Source organism: Limulus polyphemus, unplaced genomic scaffold (genome assembly GCF_000517525.1).
Source record: "Limulus polyphemus unplaced genomic scaffold, Limulus_polyphemus-2.1.2 Scaffold1802, whole genome shotgun sequence".
Taxonomy (NCBI): domain Eukaryota; kingdom Metazoa; phylum Arthropoda; class Merostomata; order Xiphosura; family Limulidae; genus Limulus; species Limulus polyphemus.
The window spans coordinates 148,924-161,264 of NW_013667412.1; the positions used below are offsets into that span (position 1 = coordinate 148,924).

Here is a 12,341-nt window from a genome sequence, read left to right on the forward strand (position 1 = left end):
ATATTCTATCAAACTGTCAATTGGTTTGTCAAAGTATCTGAGTCTGACAATCATGATGAAGATTTGTCTCACATTCTTATGTGGAAATGCAGATGTTGATTGCTCTTTCAGTGAGAATAAGCTAATCATAGCTTCAGTATGAACTCGGTTGGCTGATGAAACTTTGAATGGTTACAGAGCCGCCTCATCATTCATGTGTAACTATGACAGCAAGCCTCCAATAAATGCATCGACCCTGCAAACTGTTAAAAATGCTAGATCTAATTACTTACAATGCCTTGAAACACAGATACAAGCTGGAAAAAATGCAGCCACTGCTGCTTAGGAAGCTTGTCCTAAGATCAATGAGAAGAAAGGAACTAGAAGCAACAAAGCAAACACTTGTTGAAGCTGATGCTTTTGGAAAGGAAAGAATGCAAATACTGAATGCTGCATGCACTGCCAATAACTTCAGTTGAGTTAATGCAACAAATGCTACTCTTGAATGAAGGGAGGAGCTAAAGGCTTCTGCTGGGACACAAATGAAGAATGCTGAAAAGAAGAAAGCAGCAGCCTGGAAAGCTGAACCTTGGAAGAATGGGGAAGAGAGAGTTGCAAAAAAGTTTAAGTTCTAATTCCTATTATATCTGTTGTGTGAAGTTTAGCTATCAGATTCAGTGTATATTTACTGTGTGAAATCAAGTATAACCTTGTTAACCTGTTTCACCTTGTATTAGTTGTATGATATTAAAGGTACTCTGAGTTATCTGTTTCACCCTGTATTATTTATATAAATTTTAAAGTAATCTGAGTACTCATATTCATCCTCTGTTTGTTGTAATCTAAGCAATCTGTCAGATTTTTTCTTATTAAATTTCGTAAAAAATCTAACTCAGTTCATATTTGTAATCATCTGTCTTCATTAATATCTGTTTTATGGAGATAAGTGTTTGAACTATGTTTTATAAAAGAAGAGGAAAATATAGTTAAATACTTGTGTTGTTCGATGTCCTCATTTGAAAGTTTAAATACTGATATATGTTTTGAACATATATTTGTAAAATGACTCAATTTGCCTCCCAAAGTGTCTGAATATTTGGAATTCAGCTGGACAGCACTTTATTTGCTCATGTTCACAATAAAACCATAGTGGTTTTTATCATGAATTTTTTTATGTCCGACATTTTATGTGAAGAATTGAAGATCTATTCGACGTAAATTGTGGAAAATTTCCATATCGGTTCTGAAATTATTGCAGAAAATAATATATTTCAATAAAGTACATTATCTCTTTTCACATAAATAGCTATTCATGTTCAGTAATGCCTCTATATGCAAAAAAAAATTATGCATGCCACAAGCACTTTATATCCCCTCAGTTGGAATTGACTGACTCCAATGCATCTCTCATGTAAATCGTCACGCAACAACTCTCCACCAATAAGAGTGTGACATACTCTCATGATGCATGTTAGTCTCTCTATTTAATTCTTCTGAACTATCACTTCTCGTTTGGCAGTACTCGTGTTCAGCTATTTTTTTTTCTTTTGGTGTTCTTCGTGTGATTTGCATTCATGACTTTAATCGTTTAATTTCCGAAGTGGGATTTCTTCATTAATTTTTTTTCTTTACATTGAAGAATTTTTTTTTTTACATTAACTTCATTTCCATGTCTTTTTTTTTCCATACTTGCATTTTTTACATCAAGCACTTTTGTTTGATATATACACTATCCTACCTAAACTCATGGGACACACCTCTGATTGTAGAAAAATGAGTATGATGATGAAATATATGTAAATAGTTTGGCCTATAAAGGTGATCATCGGTTTGCTTAGAAGTTATTTCCTACTTGTACGTGAACAATGAGTACATGGAAAGAGCTAGCAGAGTTTCAGAAGGGAAGGATATTCGAATGTTAATTGGGTAAAATGTCTGTATGTCTAATTGCACAACAATTAAACCTTCCCAAGTCGACAATTGGCAATGTGCTGAAGAAATGGAAGTCCACAGGTGACAATGTGTCCAAAAATTACCAGGTAGGTGTAAAATACTGACTGACAGGAGCTGATGCACCTTGAAAAGGGTGGTTACCTCACAGGCAATCCTATAAATGTTTCATGGAAGAGCTGCAGCCCACAAGCCATTGATAACAAAAATAAATGCACACCGTAGATTGGCATGGGGCAAGGCATACCGAACCTAGACCGTGGATCAATGTAAATCGGTCCTATGTAATGACAAGTCATGCTGCATGCTCTTCCACTCTGATGGATGTGTTTAGTATGGAGGATGCCTGGAGAATGCTTATTACCTGAGTATATTGTTCCAACAGTGAAGGTTGCAGGTGGCAGTATCATGGTGTGGGGGTGCGTGCTTCTCATGGTATGGACTAGGTCCACTGGTCACAATGCATAGATCCATGAATGCTGATTCCTACATTGTAGTAATTTTATGGTACCGGCCCTTACACCTTCCAACATGATAATGCTCCATGTCACAAAGCAAGGATTGTGAATGCGTGATTTCAAGAGAATAACACCAGAATATTGCAGTGGCCAGCACATAGCCTCGACCTCAACCAGATAGAACATCTTTAAGATGAACTGAATGCAGAATTAGGGAAAGGCTGAGATGGCCCTCTGTAGTAGTGGAGCTTACTAATGCTTTAAAGAAGGAGTGGAGCACAATACCACCAGTTTTCTTCCAGAAATTAGTGGACAGTCTTCCATGACACATTGAAGCAGTCATTAAGGCCAAAGGTGGGCCAACATGCTTTTAATTTCTTGGAATAAAGACATATTTTATTCATAACTACTCATGTCCCATGACTTTTGGTAGGATAGTGTATTTCTACAATGAATTCTGAGGTTTATGTTACCACTTCGAGTGTCATACCTGCTACTAGCACTATTTCACAGGCTGCAGGTGGGGGAGACCCATCATTGGATTTATCTATGATTATTCACTGTGAGATTGATTATTATATGGTTCAACCTCCACATCCTCAAACTTGTCCCACTTTCTCCTGAGCAAGCTGAAGATTTGATAGCTTTTTTCTACCACTGGCTTTTACCATGCCTTCCTATGCCCCACTTGCAAAATCAACTAGGCCTAATACCACATTTGTAGGCATGATTTATCAGGTTTGTGATGTCTTATCAGTTTCTCTGATTTCCTATGATCCCCATCCTTCTTTGTTGCATGATTGCTCTGCCTGTCAATGCTTTCATGCAGGACTGGACCAACAAATTCCTATATGTCTATCTTCCCATTTGACTTCTTCATTGGGTGATTTTGATCATCCATGCCATTCCATGTCAAGTCCTTCTGCTTGCTCCTTACTGGCCAGCTCCTTTGACTCCATCCCTTTAAGATTACCATGGCAGTAGTAACATAGGCATATAACATATATATTGTCTTCTCATTGGTGAGGAGATCCGGCTTATTCTGACAGGTAGCTTCTTTTCCGGCTCATTCCATTTGCCCTTCTTCCACAGAAGTTTATCAACATAAATGGAATGTTTTTTGCCATTGATAAATGGGTCAAGGGTTTTTCCCTGTTCAACCCATTGTTCCTCGTATTGTGGGTGTCCTCACTTAGCTTTTTGATTGGGGGTCTCCTTTATCTTGGGTTATCAAGTGGCCTTGTCGCACACCTTTCGTTTTTCCCGATAGTGTAGGGTGTTTATGTCTCCTACTCTTTCCCTATTTCTTCATCTGCCACAGTGGGCTGTCCTTCCAGATTGGATGTTAATGTGGTCCTTCACTGCCTCACTTTTTCTCCATTTGTACCACTATCCACATGCTCCTTGTTTCACCTTTCTCTTAAGACTCGTTTCCTTCCTCTCTTAGCCTGTGGACATGAAAGGTCTGATTTATTTGCCATCGATGTTTCATGTACTCTTTATTATTCTACATATCCTCTCCATTATCTGGATCATTTTTTCCTACCCAAAACTTCAACAGCCTGTGAGGATAACTCCTCCTTTTTGCCGATTTCCCTTCCTTCTATTTCCCACCTTTATCCTCAGCATGATCTGGATAGACTTCTCCTGTACATGCTCTTTGCTATTATATTCCCAGCACGGCTTCCTTCCATGGTGCCTTTTCCTGGCTCTTTATTCGTTGGCAGCCATCCTCTGTTCATGATCTTTCTCCTTCCACCCTCAATTGGTTTCGGCTTTTAATTTAATTGACCTATTCCTCTTTATCGTTTTCCTCCCATTTTTTTGTTCTGGATGTCTTTTCATTAAATTTGACACCATACCTTTTGATTGGCATCTCATCTTCATTATCCCTGGGAGGAAATTCTTCAATCCAGCATGTGGACCACTCCTCATATGTTCATCTCACACTATTTCCATACGATTGTGGTTTTTTCTTCTTTGGGTTATTGTCTTCTGTCTTTAGCCATTCTTCTGACTTCATTGAGAATTTGACTGGGTAAGTTTTTTTTTGCTCTTTATTTCTTTTCAGGGGCTTTTCCCTTTTTATTTTTACTCATTGTTTGGATCCCACTGTGTGGCGAGTGGTGCTTGACCAGGTATTCTTTAACTCACCAAATCCACACTGTAAGGCCATGTCGACTTACGTTTATGTTTCCATGACCATGCAATGCACATTGTAGGGATGTATGTTTATCCTTGTGATGTAATTTTTAACAAGAGATTTGCCCGTTCCGGACTGTACTCCCATGGAATACATGGGTAAACCAGAAGGTAATAGCTGCCCATCCCTGCCATGCCTTGTATTGAATAAATTGGTATGGTCTGCTTTTCAAAATACGTTTCCGTGGTCACTCATTGCACTGTCTCAGATGTTGTCATTCTTCTGGACTCTCCACTGCGTTTTAGCCCCAATTTCTTCCAGTGGAGTTTGAGAGTCGTTACCACTTTCCACTGGATGGGTTAAGGAAATACAAACAAAATATAGATATTATTATAAAACCATTCAGTTGAGAGTAGGGCAGTGGTGTTCTGCTGGTGTAGATGACGTGATATCTTCCAATATGAAATAAATATAAATGGGAAGGAGCCATGAAAATTGCAGTTCACCCCTTCAGTTAGGATCCATCATCCTACCTCCACGTGAATGTCGGTTCCTCATGGCTGGATTTTAGATTTAGAGTTGAACCAATCCACATAAGTCCTCACACATGTTTCACAAATGTCTATATTCCTCCCTCCATTATACTCCTGTTACTCCATCAATTTTGTGGGTCACAGTGGGGGTACTTGCAGATGATTATGGTTCTTCTTCTTCCGCTATCCCTCGATGCTTATTATTCCAAGGATGTCACTATGCTTGGATTGGTTCTGGTCAATTTCAATTTTGAGGGAGATGGTTTACATTAAACACACATTTTTCCATACCAAATGTTGATCTATCAATTTCTTATATTAACATGTGTCCTGTTCATGGGTCTGGGGGTTCTTGATTCTCTCCAGTCTCATGAACTTGAGAGGAAGACAGTATGATCCTCTTTCCTACCCCCACTTGGATCTCAGTACCCGGTGGCTAGGTTATGGATTGTACTTGACTTACCGGTGATATGATCCTCTTTCCTACCCCCACTTGGATCTTGGTACCTGGTGGCCAGGTTTTGTACTGTAGTTGACTTACTAATGGTATGATCCTCATCCTACCCCCTTGTGGATGTCAGTTCCCAGCAGCATGGGTTTTGGATGTAGTTGACTTGCCATGTATAGTAAGTTGCACCCTAGCCACTTTACACCTAGGACACATTCTTTTAATTTTACCCACTCTATATTTTCTTGGATAGAGTTTCATAAATACTGTATTGTTCGAACCATTGCAATTCTAGTCCTCCCCACTTGGATGTGCTCCTCAGTTTTCGACCCATATGTGCAACATCTTTCTATGTTGGGCGAAGAGTATACCTGGTTCAGAAATTGTACAGTCCCCACATCAGATCTTAGAATATGACTATTTCATCTTAGGGAGTGTCCTTCAAACACTTTCAAAGGATGCTTCTTTCTTTTCCATGCACTGGTCCCTCCACCTATTGAATGTGGGATTCTAGTTATCTATGTGAGCGTAGGTAATGTACGATATTGGAAGCTCTAATTTTTCTATACTGAAAATGTATTTCTGATAGGTACTTACCTCGTCTCACACTTTCCACCCTTCCTCTCCAATGATGACCAGTGCTTCCATTTTCTGCTAAAACTCAAAGTTTATATCAATATATATTAAAACTATATAATTCTAGTGGGTTAGAAATGAATTAAAATTTCAAAAGTCCATTAAGATATAAGTCTGGAAAACTGTACACAGTACTGTTGCAACTGGTGGCTGATAAGAGAATAAACCTTTTATTGTTTTTAACAATAATGCAGTTGGTGTGATGTATGATAATTTTTATTTACAAAGGTTAGTATTTGGTGCAATTCATGAAGAAAAATAAAAGTTCACATTTTCATTTCTAAATAGCTACAAAAAGTTTTGCCTGTTATTGAGATAAGTCACAAGTTTATTTATTTGAGAATTTTCCTGTCTATTGCAAAGAATAATTTTATTTTTGTTAAGAAGCTATCAATCATTGAAAATATATTATCCATTTCTTGATTTTCTGCCATTGACCATAGTTTTTGTATAGGCCTTGGCTGAAACCTTGCTATTATGCCACATTAAGTGGTTTGATCATTTACTAAGGAAACATAGATTTGAAAACAGCTATAAAGAAAGTTTAAATATGATTGGATAGAGTAAAAATTAGACTATAACATAATAGTAAATATATAGATTTAAGATATTTTTTATATTCTGTAAATGTCTCTTTTGGTGTCTTTTGTTTATGAATTGTGAAAGTATTTTTGTGTTAGATTATATCTGAAAGCTACAAATATTATCTTCAATAAGAAGACATCATATGACTTGGGATAAGGTAAACTTCTACAATTGAGAGATAGGTAACAAAGAAAATTATACAAACTAACAAATGTACAATATTTGGAGAAGGTTTTGTCATCAAGTTCAAATACCTTAACTAGATACAGGAATATATACGCTGTATGAAACAAAGAAGTCCCATAACTTGGATAATGCCAAAGACTTAATTAAGGCATTTTGTTGATGTTTGTTTCTTTGATTAAATATGGTGTTTTTACTTTTTAATAGATATTCTGTGGTTTTGTTCAGGTGCAATTTTTGTGAACATAATTTTTTTAAAGAATATATTCACTCATGGCCAGGTGGTTAGGGAGCTCGAATCGCAATCTGCGGGTCGCGGGTTTGAATCCCCGTCCCACCAAACATGCTTGCCCTTTCAACCGTGGGGGCATTATAATGTGATGGTCAATCCCACTATTCGTTGGTAAAAGAGTAGCCCAAGAGTTGGTGGTGGGTGGTGATGACTAGCTGCCTTCCATCTAGTCTTACACTGCTAAAGTAGGGATGGCTAGCACAGATAGCCCTCATGTAGCTTTGTGCAAAATTCAAAATAAACAAACAAAAATTATATTCACCAAATAAATTTGTCAAATCAGAACATTTTTGTGAAGTTTATTGTTAAGTATGTGTGGTAAGTGACTGCATGACTTAAATCTGTACTGAATACTATTTTCATGTTTATCCTATTCATACGCATTACATAAATAAGTTGGCCAACTAGCTACTTAATTATTTCCAACTGCAGTTGTGATGTGTTTTAAATAAATGCATTATTACCTTTATCATGAGAGAAAAAACATGTTTTCCTTTTTTAATTACCAATTTATTTAATTTACAGAATGTCATTGTGGGATTACTGCATATTTTGATATTCTGAAAACATAATGACGACCACATAGTGCTGTTTAGTCGACATTAGCAAGTCAGTTGCCAAGTAGGAAATATCTTGATTACCTTTAAAAACATTTGTAGCAATCTTCTTTTAGACAAAAAATATTCTTTTCACAAAATATGCAAGTTACTATGGGTAATCCAAAAATTACTTAAGAAAGAAAACAAAATCAATATTATTATAAAGCTTTTTTTTTGCTTATGTGGGGGGTTGAGGGGGATTGTAGAAGGAGTATACTAATCAATTAATCCTATGTAATTGAATAATGAGCCTGTCAATTAATTGATTAATAAATTTGACTAATTGCTCTACTCTGTTGAGAAAACAAAGTTTTCGTGAGTTATAAAACAGATGTATTGAGTAAAAAATGACATCATTTTGGAACTATATAGTTTTCGAGAAATAGAGGAAATGTCTCGCATATGATGAACACTATAACACGTGAAGTACTTATGGATAGTCATCTTGGGATATCTGTGAAAAAGTGTAATACCATATATATAAGTTTCATACAAATTTTTGACATTAGTAGCTGAGAAAGACGTTGATGACTATTCTATATTATAGAGAAAGAAGGGTAATGTCTTGTACATATTTGTGTGTGTATGTATATATATATCAATTTTTACTTGCAAATATTTTGTTTATTAATTTTTCATGAAACAAGACGTGTACATTTGAACAGGCTAGTTTTTAATTTTTCTTGTTTTTTCAACTGTTTGTGTAATTTTAATTTGCTGTTTAATCAAATACTTGCATAATTAGAATTGTATGACATTTATTGTCTTAGAGCACTGCAGATTTTAATCATTTTCAAGCTAAACTTAGCTGAAGAAAGGTGCCCTTTCTGAGAATACCATTCAAAATTTAAATACAATTGCTTTTTGATTAACTTTACTTGTGATACTAGTTTACTAATTCTTAATCTTCTTAGTGTGATTTTTACAGTTGTGTTATCTGTATTTGTAAACCTGATTTGTGTGCTTCTCTCTAAACCAGATATAATTATTTCTGCCTTTATTCAAAACAACCCATTTCTATTTTATTCTTATATTTTGCATAGTAAATTTTATTGCATGGTATCTGTCTGTCTTCCAAGTCATTATGTTATACTTCTGTCTTTTAAACTTTTTATGGAATATTTCTTTTTTTCAACTCAGAACAGTATACGTCTTTTGCCTTCCAAATGACTGTGGTATGCTTTAATCACCTAACTCTTATCTCATAAGTTATACTGATATCCTTTGGTGTTATTGAGTCTTCTAGACACACAAGACCTAGTTTTCTTTTTCATCTCTTCTGTTTTATGTTTTTGATTAGTGCATTTTGCTAAATAACACGGTATAACAGTGACTTTTAAATTTAGCTTGTGTAAATCTGGCAGCTAATCCAGATTAGTTTACTTTTGTTTTACAAATTAGATTAGCATATTTCTTTCTTCTAAATATCAGTGATATACTTCCTTTTTTTTTTTCTAAAAATGACCCATATTCTTCTGTCTTTCAATTGAATGTTATGTTTGTCACTGTAATTAAGATTGCATACTTTATTTCTTATAAATAGATTAATGTCCTTTTGTATTCAAACCATACATAAATACTTCTGTCTTCTAAACCAGGTTTATATTGATTCTGTTTTTCTAAAATAGTACAGTTCTTATACTTTGTACAGTTATGTTGTCTAAATTAGGTTGGTACTTATTTTTATACTAAGCAAAATTTGAATTGCTCTGTTATACTCAACCTGTTCTATTGCTGTCTTTTAAATCTCATTGTTACAAATGTTCTTTCATAGATACTTTAATAGGTAAGATTATCAATTATTTTTTCATTGTTTTTGAAAAAATTGACATTGATAATATTTATCTTTCATGTATATAAAAATATTGTATAGGTACCGTGCCCCAGAGCTTTTGCTTCAGTCCAGAATACAGACCACAGCTATTGATATGTGGTAAGTTATCAGCCTCACTTACACATCCAATTCTATTTTTCACTGCCTTTTTTGTTGTATCATCTAGCTATGACAAACTCTGCTGAACTTATATGATAAATTAGCATATTCATAATTCCAGTTTGGGTGTGAAAATTTTCTTTTTAACCTCATGCTCATTTAGATGCAATTATTTTGAAGATATAGGAAAAAGAGAATTGGATTAAATCATCATTTCTGCATATAAAAAAAATTATATTTTCTAAGTTGTTAAAGATACCTATAAAAATGGTTTATACTAAGAAATTAGTATTAGAAGAGTTTTTAACCATTGTGTTCATTGGTTTGATCAGAGTTTTCCTTGATTAGTTTAATTCATACCTAGGGATGGCTATATAGAGAGCGTTTTTTATATAACAACAATCAACATGAGTAAGAGAAATCTTAATGCACATTTTACTTATTTATGTAGTAGATATATCATTACTCATGACAGTAAAGCAACTAACAGCTTTGTTTTTAATTGTGAAAAGTTTGATGTAACAACTCTTTCTAAAGAACTGGGTTTAATATAAAAACATTAAACCTTTGACTAAGGAGATATTTAAGCATCTTAAAAGTGAAAGTACCATACATACACTCATTACAAAGTTTTGTGTATGTTCTAGTAAACCTTGCAATAACATACATAAATTATTTTTGATTTTCATTATATAAAACACCAGGTTTATTGCCAGGGCTAAAAAAGATACATCTAAGGATTTGTATTTCTAATAGGTAATATCCTGAAATACATTAAGAGCATTTGAATAAATAATCTAATATTATGAAAGAGAAAACTAGTATTAATACATTCATTATCATTGGTAATTATATTGAATGGGCAGAGATAATTAAAGGCTTTGAAGCTGTAACAAAACAAACATTTTTTTCCAATACAGTTCTTCCCTCTTCACACAAGATCAACATTTCCCATTTTGTGCTGCCATCTGTATGTGAATTTTTTTTGTAATACATGTCACAAAATTTCTGCCCCCCCCCCCCTTATTGGAATAAAAAATTCCAACATGTCTCATGCAAATCATCATGCATCATCTCTCCACCAATAGGAGAGCACTACTGTCACGTGACACATGTTACTCTTTATGCCCCACTACTGAACCATCACTTCTCGTTTGGCAGTGCTTGAGTTCAGACGTCTTTCTTTTTGCTCTTTATTTTTTGAAGTGGTTTTATTTAATTTATTCTATTTCAAGATTTTGTTTTCCACTTTATGTTTGCAAGCATTTGATTTACCTGTGTTTTGCCTGATTCTCTCATTCATCTTTATGCCCAGTATTCCCACCCTCATTTTACCCTGACAAGTCCTGTGGTACCTCTCTTCGACTCATCTCCTGTCTGAGGCTCTTCACAGGAACCTTGAGGGGTTTTCTGTAGATGTCCTCTCCCTCCTCACTTCCACATTGGCCCACCTGTCATCTTCGGCTCTGGCCCTGCAAACATGGTTTATTTGTTGTTGGGACCTTTTGGATTGTGATTGCATATTGTCACGGGGCCGTCTCCCACCCCCTTATCTACGGGACCTTCTTATGGCCCCATTTTTGAAACGTTTCATGTTTAACAACCTCAGATGAGATGAGCGTGGCACCAAATCCTGTCTTTCGACCCTTCCCTTCCGAGCCCTTACCTGTTTCTCCTTCCCACAGTGTCACTGTTCATTTTTCACGACGATGCATTGTACACCAACAACAGTTCCTGTGACTACCTGGTGGGTTTGGGTCTAGTGGGAGGTTGTCTGGCAACCTTCATTCATTGGTAGAGTCCTTTCATCTCCGATGTTTGGGTTCACTGAGTTTTCTCAGAAGGATTCGTCGTACCCTTTCTTACCCTTCCTCACTGGTCCCACATGCATGTTTCCTTTTTTCCTCCTTGGGATCCCTTGTCATGCCAGCATCTATCCGAAGTGGTGCAAGACCTCCTCACACAACAGGTTATGGAACCTGCTCCATGTGGTTCATGGGGGTTTTACTCCCACTGGTTGATAGTTCCCAAAAAGACTGGGAACTGGAGGCTGGTCATCAACCTGTCCTGTCTCAACTGATATGTTCATACCCCACACTTCACCTTTGAATCCTTCCTTACTCTTTGGTGGGCTTTTTCTTCAGGTCTTTGGATGACCAAGATGGACGACTGTAATACTTATCTGTACATTCCCTTGTTGGAGTGTTCTCATCATTATCTTCAGTTTGTCCATCATGGGTTGGTGTCACAATTTTGCACCCTACCCTTCAGACTGGCTTTGGCATCATACATTTTCTATTGGGTGGTGCAAACCTTTGCTCTACATCTTCATGCTCTGGGGTTGAACTTTCACTTTTAAATGAATGACTGGCTTCTTCTCGCTCATTTGGAAAGGGAGTCGGCCTGTCTACTCATCAGCTGCTTAACTTCTCCATGGGAACGATGTTGCTACTCAGAGTTAAACTGATGGTTATCTGTTCAGAACACAATGTGATATAATACACCATTTGATAGATGAAAACCTTGACTTTCTATTGGATATAGGTAATATATAATAGAAACATAAGAGAGAACTATCAACGAATTAGTGAAGAGAGGATGT

The 12,341-nt window shown here is 35.9% G+C and overlaps 1 protein-coding gene across 1 annotated transcript in view; it reads left to right on the forward strand.

Moving 5' to 3' along the window:
• LOC106464985 (cyclin-dependent kinase 10-like) overlaps window positions 1-12,341 on the forward strand; it is a 161,055-nt gene that overhangs the window by 72,044 nt on the left and 76,670 nt on the right. Inside the window, exon 10 of the mRNA XM_022392802.1 lies at window positions 9,680-9,739. Coding sequence (XP_022248510.1) covers window positions 9,680-9,739 — 60 coding nt within the window. The remainder of the gene's footprint in view (window positions 1-9,679; window positions 9,740-12,341) is intronic.